Source organism: Rattus rattus, chromosome 11, assembly GCF_011064425.1.
Source record: "Rattus rattus isolate New Zealand chromosome 11, Rrattus_CSIRO_v1, whole genome shotgun sequence".
NCBI lineage: Eukaryota > Metazoa > Chordata > Mammalia > Rodentia > Muridae > Rattus > Rattus rattus.
Window position 1 is genome coordinate 53,326,277 of NC_046164.1, and position 24,980 is coordinate 53,351,256.

At 43.4% G+C, this 24,980-nt stretch overlaps 1 protein-coding gene across 3 annotated transcripts in view; it reads right to left on the reverse strand.

Annotated features, from left to right (window-relative positions):
* Positions 1–2,876: 2,876 nt before the first annotated feature.
* Positions 2,877–24,980, reverse strand: part of Zcchc4 (zinc finger CCHC-type containing 4) — a 40,390-nt gene continuing 18,286 nt past the window's right edge. For 2 of the 3 annotated variants that reach the window (XM_032916381.1, XM_032916383.1), the window contains 8 exons: positions 22,626–22,698; positions 19,995–20,145; positions 18,427–18,527; positions 11,078–11,199; positions 10,764–10,839; positions 8,522–8,573; positions 7,917–8,061; positions 2,877–3,844 (listed from right to left, as the gene is read on the reverse strand). In XM_032916381.1, coding sequence (XP_032772272.1) covers positions 3,775–3,844; positions 7,917–8,061; positions 8,522–8,573; positions 10,764–10,839; positions 11,078–11,199; positions 18,427–18,527; positions 19,995–20,145; positions 22,626–22,698 — 790 coding nt within the window. In that variant the 3' untranslated portion in view covers positions 2,877–3,774. The remainder of the gene's footprint in view (positions 3,845–7,916; positions 8,062–8,521; positions 8,574–10,763; positions 10,840–11,077; positions 11,200–18,426; positions 18,528–19,994; positions 20,146–22,625; positions 22,699–24,980) is intronic. The other variant, XM_032916382.1, reaches the window with a different exon arrangement.

A 24,980-nucleotide genomic window follows, 5' to 3' on the forward strand; every position in this document is an offset into this window, starting at 1 on the left:
TTATTGAGATGACCTCTTTAGCGAACCCTCAAGTCATTTAAACCATGTCTTAATGTTCCGATTAAAATCACATCAAATAAGTAAAATTGGATTTTCCCTTTGCTTTTGGTGGCAGTGTTCCTTCTACCCGTGCAGCTCCTAGCATACTGGGCTCTTGTGGAACACACTTAGGGAGCTGAGGCAGAACACATTCTTCTACACAGCATTCCCTTCACTAAGTTGGAATTTATGTGCACTGACTGGCACATGCTATTCTGCATGTCAGCTTCCCATGAATGGAGGTCATACATGATGCTGATCCAGGCAAACTCAATGAAGAGACTTCTGCTGTCAGCTTCTAATCTGTACAGAGCTAAAAGAGTACACCAGGTTATTATAACATATGGAAGGATTTAAGTTCCCTGAAGAAAACACACACACACACACATACACACACACACACAGAATTTACTTCACTAGCCAGAAATGTACCCCAGCTCTGTAGCTCCATAGGGAGGACGAAAAGCACATAGTAAGGAGGGGGCAGCAAACCAGGGCTCTCTGTAGGCTGTTTTTCATGGTTTCTTTTTATATTACATAGAAGTGGGCAGGTACCAACAAAAGGTTTCTGGTTTTTGTGCATTTTTATGAAGTTCAAGGCTCCAGTGTCCTCCCAGCACAGCCACCATTAGACCCTGTAACAAATGGTCCTCATATGTACTATGCGTCTATCATTGTTGCCTGTGTCTGCTCTGTCATTGTTGGCCTTATTCATAACAGGCACACCACTAACTAAGCCGTATCCCTACCCTGTATTTTATTTCTCTTGACTTGAGGCAGGGTCTGACCAAATTGCTCAAGGTGGTCTTGAACTTTTGATCTTAATTACTCGAATAGGATTGCAATCTTGAAAATGCTGGGATTACATGCATGTATCACCATGCCTCAGAGTTTTTCTAATACCTTACTCTTGACTACTACTAAGGTTCAGGTTCCTCAATTCTAAGATAATTTTTCTTCATTTCAGTATTTCCAAAATCAGAAAATCTAAAAACTATTATGTGCAACTAATGAAGCACTGTTCCTTTCCCTTACAGAAAGCAAGGATAAAATCAATGGTGAATTATTTGTATTGAGTGTGCTAGGCCTGAGCACAGGTTCCAGCAATCCTCCTGTCAGCCTCTAGAATAGCCAGATTGTAGGTATATTCCGTGACACCTCGCTGAACAGTCTACTTCATAACTGATAGTATCTTAAAATTAAGGAAAATGGAGATACAAACGATGACTGGCCACCAGGACCCAACTCTTCAGTGGCCCTAGTCCCTCAGATATCTGAGTTTCAGAGAACTCAATAGATTGGACCATGGTTAGGTAGACACAGTAACATCTGGAAATGCCCCTACCCTACCCAGGCTGAAAACAGAGGGGAACTCAGTGACATCCAGGTCATGTCTCAGACCTGCCCCTTCTATCATCACAGCCATCTGTGCACAGTGACAGGATGTAAAGCTCAGGGGTAGAACACTTATCCAGGGCACACACACACACACACACACACACACACACACACACACACACACACGAAAGCCTGGGTTTTACCAAACAGAAACCAAACAAGTAGACACAAAACAGAGGGAGATAAGAGTTTCTTACTAGTCTTTAAAAAAAAAAAAATATATATATATATATATATACATATATATGTGTATACATATATATACATATATATAATACATATGCATATTTATATACAGACACTATATATAACGTATTTGGGTGTATACATGTGCACGTGTGTATGTTCCTGCGAGCAGGGGAACATGTGCCACAAATATTTATGAAAGTCAGCTCTCTCTTTACCTTGCCTTCTCTTCTTTTTGCTGCGGCATAGGCACCCTAGGCTACTTAGCTCATGAGCTTCAGGCAGTTCTTCGTCTCTACCTCCCATAGGAGTGCTGGATTATGCATCTGGCTTTTTACGTGGGTTCCAGGGAAGAAGGCAGAGCAGCAGGCTTGCATACCAAGCACCTGCACCCACTGAACCATCGGCTTATCGTTTGATGTCACCTGATGTTTACCATTATCAATTCGATCTGCACCATGCTTAAGAGTCTCACACCACGCATCCAACCATCCTGGTTTACAGGGAGTGGATAGAGAACTCACAGGGCTCCAGCTAACACCAAGCCAAGAGGCTTCAGGATGAGTTCCAGAGCAGCTGGTTAGGAACAAGAAAAGCCATTATGCAAATTAGGCCATTTACAACTATTCAGTCTTAAAGAGATAAAGCCAGGTAGCTGGCTGACAAACGGAGCATAGAACTGCTTGTTCTGCAATCTGGAACCACTCTCTTCAGTGCTAGGCAACTGGGACGAAAGAAGATAACCATCTGGCCTCTGTGGTTACACAGCTCGCTCACCACAGAGAACGGAGATCACAAACCAAAGCCGGCATATACGAGATGCTCCCTTCACCATCCTGAGACTCAGAGGCTTATAGAGGAGATCTGAGAAGGCCACATGGCCAGCAAGTGTTCCCAGAACAGGAGTGACAGAGTTAATCACTATCCTGCCTTCACAAAGATGTGAGCCTACAGCACAGTTAGGACCCTAACATGGCAGTGCACTCACAATCCTAAACGTTCAGCCAGCATCTGAGTGAGCCCATACCATCAGAAGACAGGTTCGGAGGTGGGTAAAGGCATGTGCCCCCAAGTCTGACAACTCTGGTCAATCCCCCTGGAGAACAAACATAGACTCTCACAAGTTGTCCTCTGACTTGCACATGAGTGCGGTGACACGCACGGGTACACACACAGGTACACATGGACACATGTACAGCAATCCATTGTAAGATGTTAAAAACAAAAGTAAGAATAACAACTGAAAACAGTACTGAAAAATAAAGATTTAATAATAAAACAACAATTATAATCTTTTTATCTTTACAGTGCTTCAATAACAACTTCCCCCATTATCTCCAGATGCAATCTATAAATAATTATGTATCACACTTTTTGTTGAAAGAGTCTGGGTGTGTCCAACTTTTTTTTTTCGGAGCTGGGGACAGAATCCAGGGCCTTGCAGTTGCTAGGCAAGCGCCCTACCACTGAGCTAAATCCCCAACCCCATGTGTCCAACTTTTGACATTGCAACATGATATCATCTACAAAGTTCCTATCAAAGTCTGTGAGAACAAGTTATGACCAAAGTCACACAAAGTCTCACAATGTTTTAAGTGTGCTTATGATTCGGTGTTAGGCTACGTTCATAGCTATCCTGGGGCACATGTGGCCCATGGGCTGTGGACTGTGTGCCTTAATGTATTGCTTGGTCACTAACAGAAGTTTCATACCTAAATTAAAACAAAAGCTTGACTGACATAAGGAAAAGTATAGATTTTCATTTGCATTTCTGTCTGGTATTGTAAGTAAACATATGCTGTGTGCCCATTTTTCAGACAAAAGAGGCCAAAATAAAGACTTGTCAGGAGTTAAAGAGGGGAAAGACATGTAGAGAGAGAGCCAGGCAACCTACTGCGTACAGAAGGCTCCCGGGTCTGCAGAGGTAGCTGAAGGGACTCAGCCAGCAAATGCCACCTGCCTGTTACCAGCCTTACGAAGGGGCACACCTTTGAAAGCAGCTGGATTTAAGTCCAGTGTGGCACTCGGAGAAAATGGCATCAAAGGTTGGACTGTAAATCTTGCTTATTCTCAAGTCACTGGACATTTAGGAGCGAGGATATTGATGGGCCCTTTTCCTCCTCTTCCTTCTTCTCGGAGCAGATGTGTGATTCATGGATTGTCCTTTAGCGCCTCCCTTCTTATCTTATTACTTTTTCTTTGCTTCTGCTTTCTGACAGCTCTGAAAAGCAAGGTGCTAAATTATTTTATGGAATGAGCACAGTGAATTATGTAATTATGCTGAAGTTTAATTAACTGGCTATCCAAATAGGAAAATAGAAGACGTGAAAGAATTTACTGTGTGGTAAGCATAAATCCCCGGTGTCCTAACCATGACGACAAGGAAACAGACAGAGGCCTGATCACGCAAAACGTTTCCAAAGACATTTCTTTAAAAGATGGTCACTACAGATTTAGAACAAGCTATTCAGGACAGACACGCCACAGAAGTGAGCAGCCACACCAATGGGCTTGTCTCTTTGCTACATTTATACTGCTCAACTCAGCACTTCCATTTCCAAATCCCTGAATTACATTTTTTTTTAGAAAGGGATTAATACATGCGGCAGTCAGCAGGGGCAGAAAAATGAAACAGCACTACAGGAAAAGAAAAACTGACCACATTAAAGAGGGCCCATTTCCTAAAGCCTCAAAGCTAATCTTCCTTTTTCTCACAGGTGTAAAAGTGCCAGCTAGCACCTCAAGGGATGCCTGGCTTTTGTGTCCCAAGCTTCTTGAAAACAAGCTTCTAACTAACAGGCTGGTGCAGCTCCTGTGCAACCCACCACAGCAGACAGATCCCTGCCTGCTGCTCTCTGCACCACGATGCGGCAGCCTATGACGGCAGAGTCCTGACTGCTCACGCACTCCTTCACACCAGCAGAATCATGCCACGTGCCCTGTGGAGGACTGTGCTGGCACATACATCGTGCCAGTGGGCACACCTGGCAATGGCCCTGACACCTACCAGCATCAGTTGTTGAGAGGCAGAGGCCATGACTCCCGTGAGCCATAGTGAGCTAGGCCCTTCTTGGTCTCCCCAGGATAAAACCTGGAGAAAGGCCTTCGTGAACAGCAGACTACTTCCCAGCTGCTCAAGCGTGGGCCTCATTTTCTGTTCCCTTAGCATAGGTTGTACTGGATATTGAAATACAAGAAAGAGTGGCCATGGTCTTGCAATTCAAGGAACTAGGAACTAGGGAACTCTGCTACGTAGCTGTTTCCTTTCTCCCTATTTTTTTTTTCAGTAAAAAACTCGATGCTCTGAAGTCCAAAAATCCCCCCAAGGAGAGAGTGGCAGGGCCAGCCTGGCTCTACAATCTTTGTTCAGACTCTCCTGGTAATGACTACCCATCTTGCAGGATCATCCGTGGACACCAGCTCTCAGCAGCTTGACTCGGCCACTCAGTACAACGCTAAGATTTATATCTTCCATGTGTTATACTATGGACTGAGAATACCCACCAGCTCAAAATAAAACCCACTTTATACTGTTTCTTTGTGTGTCACATAAACTTCTTTCACTCATTTCCTTACAGTAGGAAATTTTCCTGATAAGTAAGGACTTAGCAAATTTAATGGAGTAAAGTATAATCTCTAATAGAAAAGTCAATGAAGCCTTGTGTCTTCTATTCAAATTTTAAATTTCTCTTTGGTTCATCTATTCATAAGCAGGATTAAAAATAAACCAGGTTTCACTAGGGAATAAGCACAAGGAAAGAATTTAAAAAGCCCTCAGTTGCAATGTAAATAAACAAAACCTTCACGAGCAAAGACTATGAACTGTGATACGCTGGCTGAGTAAAATTACGCATTTCAGTTTGCCTTAAGTTTACACTGACCTAGTATTTGTCCTCTAACCTGCAATTTATGTAACTGACAGAATGAGCTTTCACCACAAGAGGGAGCCAGCACCATTCCAGTTCACATCTAAAGGAAAATGAACCATGGAAAACCAAACTACAAAAGACAGCAGTAAAATGTGTAGGACTGAAAGCTCCTGCATGCCATGGCATGCTCAAATACATCGTTAAAGTATTGCCACTCATAACGAAGGCGCGTTTTGTGAGGCCCCAGAGGTGGCTCAAGGTAAGAGGAGTTGATGCTCTTGCAGAGGGCCCAGGCTTGATTCCCAGCACCCAGGTGGCATCTGTAACCATCTGTGACTCTAGTCCCAGGGCATCTTCTGGCCTCTGCAGACATCAGGCAGGCACATAGTCACATACAGGCAAAACACTCATAATATAAAATAAAAATAAATTTCTTAAAATATTTCTGTCAATTTCACTACACAGGGTTTTTGTTTTGGAAAGGAGTAACTGAGCCAAGAAGAGTCAGTCCTTTGGCTGAAGGAAGCAACATTACCTGAGGATCACAGGCAGGATCACAGGCACACTGTAGCACAACGCATTTGCTCTTTGAGTAAAAGTTGACAAAATCCAATACTGAAAGACAGTCTCTGCTCTCCCCTCCCCCCAACCAGAATGTTACTAAACACTCCAATAAAAGACTAGTTTTTTTTTTAAAAAAAATGGTTCCAGACGTAGCCCCAGCTGGCCTCCTCAGTGCTGTGATGGAAGGCAGGCATCACAACACCAGGCTAGACCAGCTTTTTCAACAGCAAGCCTACAGAGAGCCTATGAGAGAGCCTACAGTCCGTTAGTCAATGTCACCCCAGTATGGTAGCACAGGTTGGGCATCTAGCATTTGGGGGAACTCAATTTCCAGGTCAGCCTGAGCCATATAGCAAAACTGTCTTAAAATCAAAACTCCCACCAACACGAAGATTCAATTTCCATATACATTAATTCACAGACTTAAAGGCTGGGCATGTCGACTCCTGACTGTACTCAAAATGACACTGTAAATGGCCTCCTAGACCAAGAGCTAGATGGGTTGTGTTTATTATTGAAGGCTTCTAAGGGGGAAATTATAAAATGCATTTAATCAACTTTTAAAATGTATTCTTCTACCCTGAACTACTCAGTGGAATGATAACAAAGTCGATTTATGAAAACAATGGCAAAAGCAAACACCTGGTCTAAAGTGGAAACGTGGCTCCATGGCTGACCTAAATGGAGATGGCCTGCTGGGCTTAGACAGACAGACAGACAATGAGACAGATGAGGACTATGACGGGATCACAGCAGATAAAGCTTCAAACACCTCTCATATTATCCGTTCATTTCACCACAAATAATATGAGGGGGAATTTTTACCATAATCTCAATGTTTACATAATGCTAAATTTAGCTATTTAGTAATCTGTAGGCAGTGTGTAGCACCAAGGTTCTATTTTTGTTTTTAAATGTACATCACTGGAACTAGACAAGACGATCCCTATCGTCAATTTTAATTTTTATAAAGGGTGTATTCGGGAGTCGGAGAGATGTCGCAGTGGTTTAGAGGACCCAGGTTCACTTCCCAGCACTTTCGTGGAAGCTCACAACGGCCTGGAACTTCAGCTCCAGGGTCTGACGCCCTCTCACTTGGACTAGCCCAGCTGCTAGTTTTTCCTAAACACGTTATCCTGGCCTCAGGTTACTCTGAGTTTTACTCTGCATTATCAATGAAAATGTCAGTAGGAGATGTGAAAACGATCATGAAAAAGAATAACATGTTAAGTATTTAAGTAAAAAGCATGTGTCGATGTTGACAGAATTTACAGAACTAGTACTAACATAAATAATGTGCACTTCAAATCTGGCGGCTGGTTTGCTCCATTCATTTTAATTTGGCTAAAGAGTTCAAGGGGCAGTGTTTGAATCCCACATTAACCCATAACTGCTTTCAGTAATAACACAACAAATTCAGCCCTTTTCTACTTTGGGATTCACACTTTTCTGCTACAGAATGGTGAGCTCCTTCTAGCTGAATGCCTCCACTACCTCCTCCCGCCACCAGGTGTCTGCACCTGATCACCCCACAGAGCCCGACTTCAGTGAAGTCTCAACTTTCGCCCTAAATTTAAATTTTGTGTGAAGCATAGGAGAGGTGATGGTATCTATTTCTCCTGGATCTTGGCTCTCTTGTGTCTAACCTGTCAAGGCTGGGCTCCTTGATGCACATACTCAGAGTGTGCATCCTCAGTGCTCCCCCAGCCCGCCCGCAATCCACGAAATAACCCGTAATGGTGAGAATCAGGTAACAATTTAGCTCCTGAGCCCTCTGAAAGCTTTGCACTTCGGTAGATTGCTCCTAGAAAGCTTGACACGAGCAATCTTTTTTCTAGAAAGCAAAAGAATTCAACTGACTTGTTAGCTCTCTGCGAGGCGCCAATGTTGGGACAATTGCTGCGTTTGTGATCCAACGAACCACAAATAAAGCAGCCATCTTTCGGCCCCGAACAGGAGTGGTCTGGGAGTGCACAGCGATTGCAGGTGTTACAATGGATCCAGGCTGTAAAAGATAAACAACGTTTCAGAAGAGGTTCCTTTAACGTGATTTTTATGTTGTTAACTTTTGAGGAAGGTGATTATGAATAATGTGTACTTCGAATCTTGTGGCTGATCTGCTTAGCTCCTCTGAATTTGGCTAAAGGGATCGAGGAGCAGTGTTTGAATCCCACAGCAACCCGTCTTCTGTAATAACTTAACACACTCAGCCCTTGCCCAGCAGGCCATGACCTGACAGCATGTGCCACAATACAGGCTGGCAGGCAGGCACAGAGCCCAGCGGAAGTGAGGAGGCCACAAGCCACCCTGACTGGCAGGCAGCTCTCCCTGTGAAGGACATACACGTTGCTCATTATAAAAGTCAATGTCGTCTCTACATTATTTTATGAAAATAATAAAAATCCTATCCATATGAACAGAACTCAAAAACGTTTTCCCAGGATCCCACACACTCAAACACTTACAAGGCTTCACACACTTTTTGCAGAAAAAGCAATGGCTCCATTTCCTGCCATCCTACAAAAACAAATTTTAAAATGTTCAATTTGTTGTAAAAGCCAAGTTCCACAATTAAAAATTAAAATGTCTTATTAAAATATGTGTAAATTATTCATTCCCTATTTCTTCCTTTCCTGGGCTTCACAATTAAATACTTTGATTTTAATTTATGCATTTCTCCACTTAACTCAAATGCCTCCTTGATGGGCCTCAATTTCCTTAACTATGAAACTAGATTTATCCAAATGATCTTGAAAATCCACTCCGCTTCAAGCCATCCAATCTTCACAAAGAAGGACGCAAATGAAAATTTCAAGAGAATTAATGATTTCATAATTTTAGGTTATCTATACTACATAGTCCTTAATGAAATTCATATTTGAGAGCTCCGTGTAATTTAGAGAGATAGATTACAGGTTACTATTTGAGTAATTTTTTAACTGTGAAATAAAGCACACCTAGAAAAGAACAGTGAACACATGTGTGCACTTTTTGGATATTAATGCAACTGCTGGTCAGGAACTGGGGCCCCTTGTGCCCCCAGAAGCCTGGCAGCAGGGCGTCCACCACCTTCATCTCCCCTTCCCTGGGACAGAAGTGGTTCTGATGTAAGGCTCTCATCTCCCTGTGTTTGTGTTCCCACTCATGTGCACATTTCTAAACAAATTTTCTTTCAGTTTTAAACTTTATACAACCTGGGCTAATACAGACCATTCCTAAACTAACAGTCACATGAACAGAAACTTTTCTTTGGAAAATAATTTGTGCTGTTTAGTCAAGCTGAACTCCGCATGTTCTTTCTGACAAGGCTTAGTCAAAATGAGCGACGGAGCTGGAAGGTCATCCTGTCTTCCAGAGAAGCAAGCAGGAAGCTTACTCAGAACTGCCCAAAGTTGGACGAAAGCACGACGTCCTTCAGTGGGTGAATGCCTACAAACTGAGATACACCCAGACAATGGGAAGTCATGAGAGGAATGAGCCATTTAACCACAGAAAGACAGACAGGAGCTTGAAATGGCCATTTCAAGTAAGCAAAGCCAGTCTGAAAAGCAGTTACACATGCTCCAATATTATGACTCTCTGGAAAAGGCAAAACTATAGAGACAGTAAAAAGATCAGTTTCCCGAGGTTAGGGAAGGGTGACCAAGCAGGGTGCAGAAAATTTTCAGGGAGCACAGTGAAGTGACTGAAGCCCACAGTGGCAGAAGCAGGACATTATATCCTCAATCAATCCAAAGAAAACACAGCCCCAAAGTGAACTCCAGAATAAAACACAGACTCCTCAACTGTCACACAAGGTATACTGCAATCCAGGATACTCATGAGAGAAGGCTGTGCACAGGAACGGGGAGAGGAAGTAATCCCAGTACTTCTGCTTCATTGTGCTGCGAATCTACAACACTTTCAAAAACAAAGGCTCTTAGGAAAACACAGGAGCAAAACCCATCAACAGAAGACACCAACACGAGACAGATCCCTTATCCTGTAGCAGCTGTAAGAGCGGAGAGTAACCGTGCCTACCTCAGGGGCTACCTTGAGGACTAAATGTGTTTGTTAACCCATGCAAAGCCCTTAGGAGCAAGCCTAGCACATAAAATGTGCACAGTACATGTCACTAACCATTACTTCATCAGAACAGCAATGGTATCTAATGGCCCAAAGCCTGATTTGAAACATCATAATTTTACCCTTAACAGACATATAAATTCAGCACTTAGTGCCTTATTTGAAACACTCTTCATAAGTACCATATGAAAATGATTGAAATAGCTATTTACCGTGATGAAAGAAATTAAGTACTTTAAAAGCCTGTTTTAGGGCTGGAGAGATAGCTCAGTAGTAAAGGCATTCATCACCAAGCCTGATGACCCGAACTGAATTCACAGAGAATGAGAGAACTGTCTCTTGCAGGCTGTCCTCCACCTTCCATGTGTGTGCCAATGGACACACATGTGCCCACACACACCACACACACACACAACACACACACACCACACACACACCACACACACACACACCGTTCATGCACAAAATAAGATTATGTCTAAAAGCCTGCGGACTCTATAATTAGAATACCACTGTACTGAGGCTAGTTGGTAATAATACACATGAATTCAAGTATTAACATAACATTGTAAAAGCAATAAAACTAACAAACTAACATAAAACAAACCCTACATAAAGAGGGAGGACACAAGAGAACTATACCTTGGATGTGCAGGAATTACAATGCACACAGTGCTGGTTCTCGCGAGAGACGTATCTCTGACAGAGGGAGCAAAACCTAGAGAGAGAAACAGGGAAATGAGTGGTATGTGTTCATTGAGATTCACAGGACCGACAAAAGCAAACAAGGTACTTGCTCCAAAAATTGGAGGTAATCAGAATTCAATTCAGTATGAAATTATGGACCAAATCTGAGGGTAATATAAGAACCGCACGATTCACCATTGAAGGCATTTTACTGTTAGGTACATAGAAGAGCATTTTCAGGTGACTTGGGAAATTCAAAGGGCTCTCACCTGTACCCTTCCTCTGATGGAAGGATTATTTTGTTGGGTGGAATGTTGGTGAAAATCCGGACAGGAGACTGTTTTCGACCTGTCTTTCCATGTTTGTAAAGCGCATGATTATCATAATCTACCTACCAAGTGAAAAGAAAATTCACTCAAATGAGTCAACATTCTCTAAGCTTCTTTAACCAATAAACAAACAAACTGATGCCAAGATACACGCTGAGGTACTGCAGGAGAGAATAAGAAAGTCCTAAAAGCAAGTTTACTCACGGCCAAACTCAAAGGTCCCTATGGCAATGGCATTTCATTAAAACAAGATGTATTATGTCACACTCCTGTTGGTGGGTCATGGAAACAACTCTAACTTTATCTAAAAGGCAACATAACAAAGTCTATTTTGTAACTAAAAGCTTTATTTCTGATGCTAAACCCCCACCTTGTTTGAAGATGTTACTAACATCACTGAGATGGTCCTCTCTCTCTTAGAGAAAAGCTTGTTACTTGGCCAAGGAAAAGCACCGCCTCTGTCCAGCCCTCTACTCAAAATCTGTCCTTGCACTCTCGGAAGAACAGTGGTTTGGATCAGATCATGGCTGTCACTTACCTATTAGATGACCATAGACAATCTGGGGAATGTTTGTTAAATGTAAAGGAGGTCACGGGTCCTGACCTTGAGAGTTACAGTGAGGGTCAACACTTAGTCCAGAGTCTGGCTGACATAAGGCAGGAAGATGGAAATGAAGAGGAGTCCACCCTTGGTTGTATATCCCACAGGAACTCTTCCTAACGCTGACCCCCCTCGGCATCTGAACTTGTGATTTTACTGTTTATCTTCAAAGGGAGGCCAGCAAGCATTGTCTTATATTCCTAAATTCCCTGTCCTCCTTCAGCTAGTACCCATTCACACTCTCAGTTTGGTTTTCGATCCGTTGCGAATCCACCTAGCTACTAAACCTGTCTTTCTGTAGATCAATAATACTCAAAAAAGTGTTTCAGCAACACTGACATTACTGGGACAAATTCTGTTAGAAATGCAAGTTCTACTATATCTGAAGCTTTGGAAGTGGGGTCAAGCAGTGGATTTTAGCAAGCCCTCCTCACATGCTCAAGATTACCATGGCAGTAATGAGCTCAGGACGGTGGGCCCGCACTTCCACATAAGATGCCATGAACTCTTTTGATGAGAAACAAAGATACACTTGGGAAGTTGGAACAGACCAGGCTTACAAGCTGGATACTAAATAAGCAAGAAGGTAAACTATGAGACAGGCTTTTCTTTTCTTTTTTTTTCTTTCTTTTTCTTTTTTTTTTTTTTAAGATTTATTTTATTTATTATATATATAAGTACACTGTAGCTGTCTTCAGATAAACCAGAAGAGGGCATCGGATCTCTTTACAGATGGTTGTGGGCCACTATGTGGTTGCTGGGAATTGAACTCATGACCTCTGGAAGAGCAGTCGGGTGCTCTTAACCGCTGAGCCATCTCTCCAGCCCAAGACAGGCTTTTCTTAAAAACATTTTTTAAAATGTATTCTTAGTCCCTGCACTCAGGATGCAGAGGCAGGCAGATCTCTGTGAGTTTGAGGCCAGCCTGGCCTACAGAGCATGTTCCAGGACAGACAGGGCAACACAGAGAAACCCTGTCCCAAAACAAAACATATTCTTAAGACTATACATATATGTATACAATGTATCTTGATCATATCCTACCCAAACTCCCTTTCCCATTCCCTCTAGCCCCACCCAACACTTCCTCTTTCACACACACACACACACACACACACACACACACACACACACACACACACACACACACCCCTCCAAGTCCAGTTAGAACTATCTGCGTGTGCACGGGTGTGGAGGTTGTTACTCAGCATGGATGACCTACAGGCAACTACACCCTAAAAGACTTGCGTTCACTCCCTCTTCCAGCAGCCGTCAGTTGTTAACACCTCCTCAGCTAGGGGTGGATCCTCACTCGTCAACCTCCCCCCACAGTAGGCCGAGGACAGGTATTGTACAGGAATGCTAACTGCTGTGAGTTTGTGAACACTTGGAGTGCATCCCATGCAGAAAGTGTCATTCACGGCACGCCTCCCCGTCCTCACTCTTACATCCTTTCACTCCTTCTTCTACCATGTTTCCTGGACCCTGAAGATGTTGATATAAGTATCCCACTTCCGGGAGTCAGAGAGAAAGTGCAGGAGTGGTTATGACCCAAATACATCGTCTGCATGAATGAGATTCTCAACGAATACATACAAATACGATATAAAAGAGTTCCACTTAGGGCTGAGCACTCAGCAGTCACTACTTCCCCACACTGTCCAAACTGTTAAGAGTCAAGCTGTTGATGGCAGCCTGCTTGACTGCCCATGGCTCTGGTTTAGCCCAGTATAGCCCACTATTACCAGAGTAACAAGCAAATGCATGCAGTAAGGCTCAAACTGCAGCAGTGAGAAAAAGCTAAGCAGATAAGCTGAGGGAAGGAAGGGACAAGTGAGAAGTCCCAAGGGTTTCTGACGGGCTGCCAGCAGGGGCGTCCTCAGTCATGCCTTGACTGCCCCACGTAGGCTGGCTGGAAACCGACACATGCCCAGTGCCCCAACAAAGGAAGACTTAGTTAAGGGCCCATTTGCAGCCCTGCATTCAGTCCCCACATTTAAGAGAGACACTGATAAAACCTGCTCATTTCTACTGAAAATAATAGCAAAGAATAGGATTTAGAGTTTAACGAATTGGGAGTGTTTGTTCAAAAAAGACTGGGAGGAACGGACAGCCAGTTCATAACTGAAGGAGTATCATATGGAATAGAAATCAGACTTATCCTTTATTGCCTCGGAGAACAGAACCGGGAGCAATGGTTAGGAGTTAATGGGGAGCATATTTTATCTCAATATGAGAAAATTCTCTAACGATTAGAGCTATTAAATAAATTGAGTTGCCTTGTAAGGCTGTAGGACTCTGCCCGACAGCATCGAGTGAGGCCGGATGAGCGCTTGTCATGAATTCAGCAGAGGGATTATTACACTGGGAAGTCAGCCCAGGTTACCTCGCCACTTCTTTCCAACTTTCAAAATCCTATGAATATATGTTACCTATTAGAGGCAAGTCACAAAAATGGATTTTACTTTAAAAAAAAATCAACCTAAAATAGTAGTTTAAGTAGTTTTCTTTTGAAGAGATTTCAATTTATAATGTTTCCCTGGTGCACTCCTTTGTGGACTAGAATACATGTGGTACCTTATTAAATTCAATGAAAGGTATTTTGCACATAAACTTACTAGTGTCATAAGAAAAGCCATGCTTCCCACGAGACTGCTGAAAACTTTGAAACGCTGGAGAGTTAGAGAGTGGGAGGACGTCTACTGTGTGGGATACTCTGCGCTACAACAGCAGATGGAAGGGCAGCTTCTTTATGGTTTCCCAAGGAGCTGGAGAATGCGTGTGTCAGGAAGGTGGCTGATTGCTCGATTTTGCATAACCTAATTGAGATTATTATTATTTTTAAATGCGGGTTTGTTGTGCTAATTAACTATAAACATATGGTATGTAAAACGCATGCTGCTAGAGTAAATTAATGTACCTCTAACATACATCCATATTTCATAGCTTCATCCACACAAATAAACCTCCTGTGGAAGTGCTATAAAGCAAACACAATTTTGCAAATTGCCTATCGCTGCGGCTAGAGCTGATCCACCATGTTCCCGTCATTACCCTGACATCTCACTCACAATGATGATGAGAGGCATTTTCAAACAGAAAATTTCTCCCACAGAACTGATTAATGTGATGAAGTCCTGTATAGAAATGAGGGAAGCACAAAATCCCTGCAATCCCCAACTTTTAATTTGAGCCCTACGCAAATGGCTTCTGCGACACGCGACTGAACGTAGATGGAGACTGTGGCATTAGAGCGCAAACTTTGTACCTACTATGCTCCAGGCAGGATGCCAGGCCACACTAGCATTTGCACACCTCTCTGAGGACTATGAGCTGTGTAGTCATACTAAGATCTCAAGACTATGCCTTGGCTTTACACCCACCACCACCATAGTGAGCATCACATCCTTCAAACCAGATCTTAAATTTCCACGTAGACTGCGCCCCTACTCAACACTTACCAAGTCTTCATTATACACCAAGGTTCAAGAACTTGGTTGCCATCTTTTAATATTCAACAGTCCCCCAAAATCCCTATCAAAATATCTTTTCTACTGTAAAAATGAGCTAGAAGGGTTTCCTACACAGGCTGACTATAAACAAGGTTAGCTTTGACGAAGTCAACATGCGAGGTGTGCTCCAAGTAAGACGTCGTGAGGTCTAGAGAGAGCACTCAGGAGGGGGAGGGATAGAACCACCTCACGGGGCTGTGCTAACCACATGGACACTGACACTCGCAGTCCTGCTCCTAGCCCCTCATCCTGGGGCAAACGTCACTAATCAGTCTTGTCAGTTTGCCGTGTGAGCCCGGCATTCATTCTCTGAACAAGTCTTCTAGGACATCACTAGAATGACTCGCAGCACTTCCAGGTCTGCCACGCCTCTGCTCTTCTGAGCACTTACTTTATAGCTGAGGCAAACAGAGCTCTGGAAAGACCAGCCAATCACCCCAGTCACACTGCTCTACAGGCAGTGCTAGGTCTCAGACGTCTAACTTGAAATCAAATTCCCCTCCTTCTTATCTGCCCTTACTAAAGCCACAGTTGATCACTATTTCATTGTCTGCTTATCATTGAGGGCCACATAGTTTATGTGTCATGAAGATTTGCAGCATGTGAGCCTTCCTCTTATCTGAACAGTGTCCTCCCTGCTCCTACAACAAGAGTCGGTGATTATGGTGTTTGCAGCTTTTTTAGTGGACTCTGGCTTGCAGTCTTATTGAGGCTGCGATGGTCATGGAAGGGGTTAGATCTATGCAGAAAGACCTGTACTGGAAAACAGAGGACTGCAGCTTTACTTTGATCTGTCTGTGGTGCTGGGGATTGAACTTGAGGCCTCAGGCATTCTGTGTTTTGTCTCCAGATCTTCTTCTCCTCCTCTTCCTCTCCTCTTCTTCCTCCTCTTCTTCTCAGTGGCTGGCTTTTGCTTTGCTCCCAGTCAGACACGCATGATCTTACCTTAACATTTTTTTAAACAATACAGTGAATTGTACAATTATTTCCAGTAAGCTCAGGCTGTCAACTCTTCCCCAAAGCCCTTTCCTAACGACACAGGCAGGCCAAGAAAATGACACGGAGTGCCAACTCTACACTAGCATCATTCGCTTGCCTGTCCTATGAAAGAGTTGTCTTCTTTTGCCCTAACATCATTTCAAATTCTTGCCACTGCTGTAAATGAAAATGCAACCGCCTTCCAGGAAACCTGTGCTAACCAAAATTAAGGTTTGAGGAAAAAAAAAAAAAAAAAAAAAAAAAAGACAGAGAAAAAGCTCTGCCTTGCCTTGCAGCTACCTGAATGGTGATCATGTGGACAACAGCCTGGACTCCACAAGTGTCGCATATCTAGGACTGGGGTACACCTTCCATACATTGCTAACTTCACCATCATTATTATTATCGCCATCGTAGTCACTCACCATATAACTTAAGAATAGCCTCAGAGAGGTTAAGCAGCTGAGCTGAGACTAAAACTCAGAACTCTCGCCACTAGAGTTGGTGCTCCTTCTCGTTCAATTCGTATGATATATATGGACACCTACTGTGTGCTGATCATCACAGAAGGGCACCACTTCCTCCAAAGGAAGCAGGTGCCGCTGGAGACTGGAGTCAGTTAGTTAACTTCTTCAGACTAAGTCAGCTGCATCTGCACTGCAAATGCTAACTCTTGAAGCAGCTCTCCCTCAAACAAGACACAAAGCCCTGCAAGCTGGAGGAGGGCAAACAGCTGAAGGACTCGAGACGTAGGCTATCGTGTACCTAGAAGTCAAGGCTTACACTAGCCACTTTTCGCAAAGGATACTGTGGATATGGTTCAACAGCCACAGAAAAGTCATCACAAATGAGAAAATAATCCCAGTTTTCAAAGTCTATACTATGGAAGCCATGGCAAAATACCTTTCATTAGAATTGCTTATGGCAGTTTCATTATAGTACCTTAAAGACAGAAGAAACACAAGAAAGAAGAAAAGGATAGACTAATTTTAATAACTGAAATTATTAAATAAAGATTGTGTAGTTACCTTTAAAAGTATGTACTTACAGAAAACAGAGAATTTTTAAAAAGTCTCTTAAACTGGCTGAAAACAAAGTGAAAAATTAAAATTGTAACGCTTGCTTTCCACAGAGCACGGCACGTGCGGTCCCCCACGCTGGCTAACTGTCATCACTTCAGGGTGTCCTTCAGTGTCACACGCCTTTGACAGCAGACAGAGGAAAGCAAGAGCTACCTCACAACAGCTGGTAGACATGTTTACAATTTGAGGGCTGAAACCTTCATTCAGTCAATTGCTCAGGAAACACAAAAGGAAAAACCGCCTTTACAAAAGAAGGAACAATACCACTTGATGGCCACCCAGAGTAACGGTGACAACAGGGTTGGTGGTTAACTTGAGAACCCAAGGAAAGAAATCAGCTGAGGGGCAGAGTAGAGCTACCTGGCCTTTGGCCTGTGTCACATGTGGCGGTGCCAGAACAATGCCCACTCGAGTGGCTCACATTCACGCACAGTCGTCTGCCTCTTTAGACACTGCGCAGTGGATAGCATGTCCTTTACAGCTCTTAGCATCCTTGAGTGACACACAGGAAAGGAAACAAGACTTTCCACCCACCAGAAAGGGTGATTTACTTTCCTATATCTGTGAGCAGAACAAAGCTACATCCACACTGATGGCCCTGGGGGCTGGTGCTGACGAAAGCAGAGATCAGTGACCTAACACCCAGCTGCACCGGCAGTCACCGCGACACTGGGGAGCTATTCTGTCTTGGGGCTTTACTCTCTGAGTTTGTTTGACAAGGGTGGGTTTTTTGTTATTGTTTGTGGTTTTGTTTTTGTTTTTGTTTTTGTTTTTCCCTGGAGCTGAGGACTGAACCCAGGGCCTTGAGCTTGCTAGGCAAGTGCTCTACCACTGAGCTAAATCCCCAACCCTTGTTTGTGGTTTTGTTGTTGTTGTCTGAATATATATATATATATATGCATATATAAATATATATATTCAAGAATCTGTATTTTCAGTAAGTACCCTAGAACTTGGAGACATTAGGAGCCAGGCACTATTCTATACACGGTATAATTTAGTTGTTGATACACTTCAAAACACTTTAATTTACTAAAATCAAAGGTTAGTCTTATCAGAACATCCCAGCAGCATATCCATTTCCCAACCACACCAGAAGACAGGCTGTTACTATACCTGGTAATCCAGCATGCAGAAGTTCGGAAAAAACTGACAAATCCGTGACTCAAAAAAATATGGGAAAATCCAGAAAATGGGCAGTTCTTTGTGACTGTCATCTAATGGACAACACAGGAAAAATAAAAATATAAATATAAAGAAGGAAAAGGAAATAACAAGTGATTCTAAAAACAAAACTAAAATCTTCAGTAGAAATTTCAGTTGTTCTATACATGCACTTGTCACATGATGCTTGCGACAGTGCCATGCTACCTTGACCTTTTCCAAAGGTCAACGGAAACACTACACGCCTAAAACAAAGCACAGGCTTGCCTTGTTCTGATGAGTGATCTTAAGAGCAGCCAAGTCAGTAAGGAGAGTTTAACAATGAGCCATGCTTCAGAACTCCCCTAACTTCCGTCCCTTGAAGCATACACTCACGTGGCTCACTTAGTGGAGAGGCCTGGCCACCCCTGCCGCTCGTGGAATTTATCGCCCACAGGTCAGAAGCTGGGTACTGACGAATGGGATAATTGTACCAAACACTACAAGTCTCAAGCCACCTCCACCTGAGCAAATGTCTCCGTAAGATTGGCCAGTGGGTATTTTCTTGATTGATGATGATTGGACACAGCCCACTGTGGGTAGTGCCACTCCTGGGCTGGTGGCCGTGAGCTGCAGGGGAGAGCAGGCTGAGGAAGCCTTGGTGAACAAACCAACAGGCAGTACTCCTTCATGACCTCTGCATCAGCTTCTGCCTCCAGCCTCCTGCCTTGGCTTCCCTCAGCGGACTGCGCCTCAGGACCAGTAAACCAAACAAACCTTTCTGGCCCAAGGTGTCCAAGGCCATGGACTTTACCACAGCAATAGAAAGACTTGAGGGACAGGAGACCTAAGGGCCACAGAGCGCACTAATCTGTTCTTAGCACCCAAATACACCTGCACCCAGCAGCCTCTCGTGAGTACTTTTTGAACAAATGACAGCAGTTCCAGTTGTGCTCCATAATCTTCCAACCATGTTCCTGAGAAGCCACTTAAAAATGACCTCATAGGTAGCAATGAATAGCCTAGTAAGAGCACCAGTGGAAGGGGAAGCCCTGGGTCCTGCTAAGACTGAACCCCCAGTGAACTAGACTGTTGGGGGGAGGGCGGCAATGGGGGGAGGGTGGGGAGGGGAACACCCATAAGGAAGGGGAGGGGTTAGGGGGATGTTTGCCCGGAAACCGGGAAAGGGAATAACACTCAAAATGTATATAAGAAATACTCAAGTTAATAAAAAAAAAAAGACATGACTGGGGGGAGGTGGGAACGGGTGGGTGGTTGGAGAGGGGGAACACCCTCATAGAAGCAGGGGTAGGGGGATGGAATAGTAAATATCCAATTTAAAAAAACAAACAAACCATGACTAAGGTAAGAGGAAGTACCCCATGATCATCAAGTTTGCCATCATCAAAAGCATCAAATGTGCTTTTAAAAAGAGCCCGAGAGCTGCATACTCCATCAGTGCTGGGCTTGGCTAGTGTTGACAGGAAGCAGACACATAAACACTCACTCTTTTTGCAGTAATTAAAAAAAAAAAAAGGCACCTTGGCTTTGACCTTCTTTCCACATAGCAATTAACTTCTTGAATGTAACAGCCAGTGGTTCAACCAAGCCGCCAAAGGGAGGGTCTGTCACCATAATCACACCCTTGCCTTCCTCTTCCTGTAAGAATGCCTTGCACACTTCAAGGGCAGCCTGTAACAAATAAAACGTCATTTCTAAATTAGAACCAGTGACAGGCCCTTTATCCTATTGGGAGAATGCATTAAGCCTGGTCTCACTTAGGACTGGAAACGTCACCAAGTCACCCTGCCACTGCAGAGTCCCTCAGTGACATCCTAAGTCTCTCTTAGTCACTCACGTCAGATTTTATCTTCGGGTTCCTTGATAAGCAGGTTTTTAAATTGCAAATTCAAATACCATCACTATCAGACAACTCCACATTTCAAACAGTTAAATTAAAAAACTAAATTTAGTAACCCAAAAAGGAGAAAGCCGTCACCCGTGAAAACAACCTACACATTCAGTCCAACAAACAGGAGCAGAGGGGTGGTGCTGAGCCCTGAGGACACTCGGAAGAACCGGCTGTGGGGTTTGCTATATGCCTTGTCCACTGCCACGAGCTCGGCTCAGTAAGCGCTGTGAGTCAGCAGGTAAGCACGCACACACTTCGGAGTATTAGGTAAGAGCAGACATATTTGCACATGCATAGCAAGTAAATAAAGGAAGTTTACAAACGGCAAAAACCCATCTGGTCCTGGAAACTGTGCCAGTAACACACTTTCCCTCCAGGCTGCCAGTGTTTCCAGTAGCTGCCAAACTTACAGCGGCTAGGATATTTATCAGTTTCTGCTTTGAATGCAGTTAACAGGAGGTACATCTATCATAGTATCACTAGTCTACCGACTGGGAAGAAGTGTGCAAATCAACACCTTTGGTATTCCAAAAACACAAGATGTTAAGGTTAAGTAGAACTTTAGACTTTCCATAGCCCACTAATGCAGCATCAAGGATGCAAACCCACCTCCTTCATTGTAACCCTAAGCTCACACTTCCCTGCACCTCCACCCCTACCACACCCACCCCGCTTCAAATGGCTGTGCTGACCACTCCACATCAGTACCCACCAGCCTTAGCAACACAGCACTTGTAGACCTCACTCTTCACGCGGCCCTCTGTTCTTCAGAACAGTCCACAGAGCAAGTCTGCCTTGACTTCCACTCCTGCCTCCTCCTCCCCTAGCTGTGAAATGTCCCTCATCCACCGTCAGGTGACCGCAGCTCTTCTCCACACGGCCCCAACCAGTCGTCAAGTGCAGTGACTCCCACTGACGCCCCGTGGGGACAGTGGCACACACCTAACTCTGACCTCTGCTCGTCTCAATCCTTGATTTTTGGTAGCTCTCCTGGCTGAGATCATCTCAACAGCAAACTGATCCCCATGAGTGGAAAAGTAGGTCTGCTACATCACAAGACTCATTTTCAACCCTAACCAATAACTCAGTATTTGTGTTCATTTCCTGAAAGCTCTGTTGTCATCCTGCTTGGTTTCCATTTCATCAGTATCTAATATTGCAAAGGACACTACAAAGTTAAACATGGGTCACAGTTTTACAGTGACACCTCCGGATAGGTTCTAGACCATTCTTGATCGTTCCCAAACACCTCTGAACAGCCTCCCCATCAGCTATGACTATTTGGCTAATTACAAATGTGACTCCATGACTAATAGCTTCTGCTAGGATCAGACATGTAGGTGTATGATCCATTTCTCCTCAGTGACATTTTCAGTATCACCTTGAAAGCTGCTCCCCCCCCACACACACACCCAAACAACTTCTGTTTTGTTAAAGTGTTTGTTTAAATGTATTTATTTTGGTTTGTAGCTTTGTCTGCCTGGCGTTTGATGACCAGACAGGTTTCAAATTCAGAGATCTACCTGCCTCTGCCTCCTTCGTATGAAGATTAAAGGCATGGGCTAGCCCATCTAGCTCTTACTTGTTGTTTTTTAAAAAAAAAAACTTCGAGTTCAAGTTCAAGGGTAAGGTACAGATTTTGCATACAGCCCTTGCCCTGAAATATGCATTTAATTCAGTATGTTAGGAAACAAAGAAGACTCTGACCTGGTTAGGAGTTCAGGGGAAGCTGGAGGAAATGATTTGGAACAGAGCTCTGGAAAGAAGCCAGGGGACCAGCAGGGGCAAAGGCCCTGTGGTCAATGGACTAGCTGAAGGAACACAGCACGCATGCATCTTGAACATGAAGGAAAGGTTAATGGACGTCAGGCCCACGGAGCCCTGTGGGGGTGCCATGTAGGGCACTTAGAAGGCAGAGGCAAGAAGAGCTCCCATGTCTGAAGCCAAGCGAACCTATCGAACCTACACAGAGAGCTCCAGGCTATGCAGACTTTATAGCAGAACCCCGTCTGAAGAAAAACAACAAAAGGGAACAAAGACTTCTCTAGTTGTTCAATAAATAACCAGGGAAGGAGATGCACTTGCCTGGCATACACGAGGCCCTAAACTCAATCCCTAATACCAGTAAACAAAACAGACGATAAAGGAAAAATAAACACTAAAAACTGATTTAAAACATCAACAACAACAAAAAAGGCATTCCTGACTTTGTTAATCAACAATAACCGAAGAAAGAGATGACAGTGGTCGTAAGTCTTACCTTTCCATCAAAGAAATGATGGTTGAACATGTTATAGCGGCAAAAGCTCTCTTCCAGGTAAAACTGTGAATATCTGTAAAATAATTCATTACCAAGTGACGTGCCCAGGCACATACACACATACGTACATACAGTAAATGAACAAACACTAAACTATAAACTCCAAAAATCACACTTTGATTAAGTAAATTTCATCATCTTTTGCTTTTTAAAAAATAAAGACTACTTTACAATAACTTAAGGGAGTCTGAAACAGTGTACATCGAATTTATTTTCTTAAGAAGGCCAGTGCCAAACACAAAGAATAATCATACATAAAAGATACAGGTTCCAAGTGGGCTTGTGGTTCTGGCCTGTAAGCCCAGGTAGTTGGGAGGTCGAAGGAGGAGGACTGTAAGGTCAAAGGCAGCTAGGGCTAAGAGTGAGTTCAAGGGCCACTTAGCAAGACCCTGTCTCAGATAGAAAGTAAAGGCTGAGACAGAGCTCAGTGACAGAACACTTGCCTAATTAACATTCCAAAGGTCCTCTGTCCAACTCTCTGAACTACAACACCAGCAAACGAAACACACGTGCTCTTATGGACCAAAACACCACATATAAATTGGACTACAAGACATATTGTGCAATGTAGGTTTGCAGAGTGATTATAGTTTAGAAAAGTCTCTCTGGATTAATGTTTCTTAAGGTCTTATTTTTATTTTTGATTATGTGTCTATGTCTGTAGTCTACATGTGGATTTGTGTACATGAGTGTAAGACGCCCACAGTCTCTGGAGCTAGGATTATCAGTGTTTGTGAGGCGTCTGATGTGAGAGCTGGGAACCAGTCACTCAGTCCTCTGAGACAGCAGTATTTTCCTGAACCATCTCTCTAGCTCCTAAGGTTAGGAATTTAAGGAAACACTAAGTCAACATTTCTGTTCAACAGCTCTTATTTCTCCTGTGATTACACACACACACACACACACACACACACACACACACACACACACACACACACACCACAAAAGTACTTAATGCAAGTTTTCCTTGTATAATGCAAATTAGTTTAATAAAATATATTTCTCAATAAAATACTGAAAGAAGTATGAACATTTAGAGTTTGCTGAATTTGTGCCAGGAGAGAGGACTATTTATTTACTGGATGAATTATTCTATTCTAACTACTACTTTAAAATGCCATCAAAAACGAATCAGAGTGCCAGCTTCGGAAATTAACATTTTATAATCTTTCTTTTTTCTAATTTGCTATGAATCACTCGCACCACACAGTGGCTGAAGTTTCTATTTATCTGACTATGGAGAAGACTGAATCCTCCATTCCCCAGCTGAACTATCTGTCTCCTCATCTGTGTGCCTGCACCTTGCTGTCTTCATTGCTGAGTTTCCTGAGCTTTTCACACAGAACTTGTGAAACTTCAAAGTATCTTAAGCTTTGCCTGTCTTATTATAAAAATTTCACATATGGACCATGCCATCCTATTGGAACGATCAAATAAAATAAAATAAAAACCAGGAGCTCAGCCTTGCTTCTATGACCTCCATCGCTGTGGTAACGGGCCAGCCATCCAGGGCTAGTTTCCTACAGTGGGCAGCTGTGGCGTAGCCTCTTCTCAGTCCACAGTGAGAGCACAGGCTCCGTGGTCCAGGTTCAAATGCTGGACCCGTGTGTACTGTGTAACCTTAGGAAGTCAGTCAGTCAGTCAACCGTTCTGAGACTCAGTTTCCCAGGATCTCACGGAGAGAATGTCAGCTACGCAGCACACGTTAAAGTGTGCCTTTATTTTAATATACATTAGCCATGAAGACTTACATCGCAGTGCCACTAATGCTAGGAAATTATGTCTTTATTCACCATCGTGATCTAAACCCCTGGTGCCTGCTCTGTGGAAAGGGAAGAGCGGCTGCTCACCATTCCTTAATGATATTTAAGAGGCAGTCAGCACGGCATACAATATTAACTTGCGCTGAAGAAGTAAATAAAGGCTTGGCTACCTTAGCGACAGTGTACATCAAGCTTAACGGCCATCCCCAAACTGCAGGGGCATTGACAATTACCACCAATAAACAAGCAAGTCCTCTGAGCTAATTAAATGTCAAGGTTCCCCTATTCAAGGGTCTTGTTCGCTGCTTATTTGTTTCTTAATCTTCTAAGTCAGGGTGACAATTTTTAGCTCAGGCTACCCTGGAACTCACTTGTAGCCCAGGCTAGCCTTGAACAGCCTCCTGCTTCAGGCTCCTAAGTGATAAGATTTTACATATATACCACTGTGCCCTACTTTCTTGTTTTTTAATCAATACTGGTGCAGGCAGTTGTTGACAAATATTATTATTTGAGTGTATTCTGTCTTTTAAAA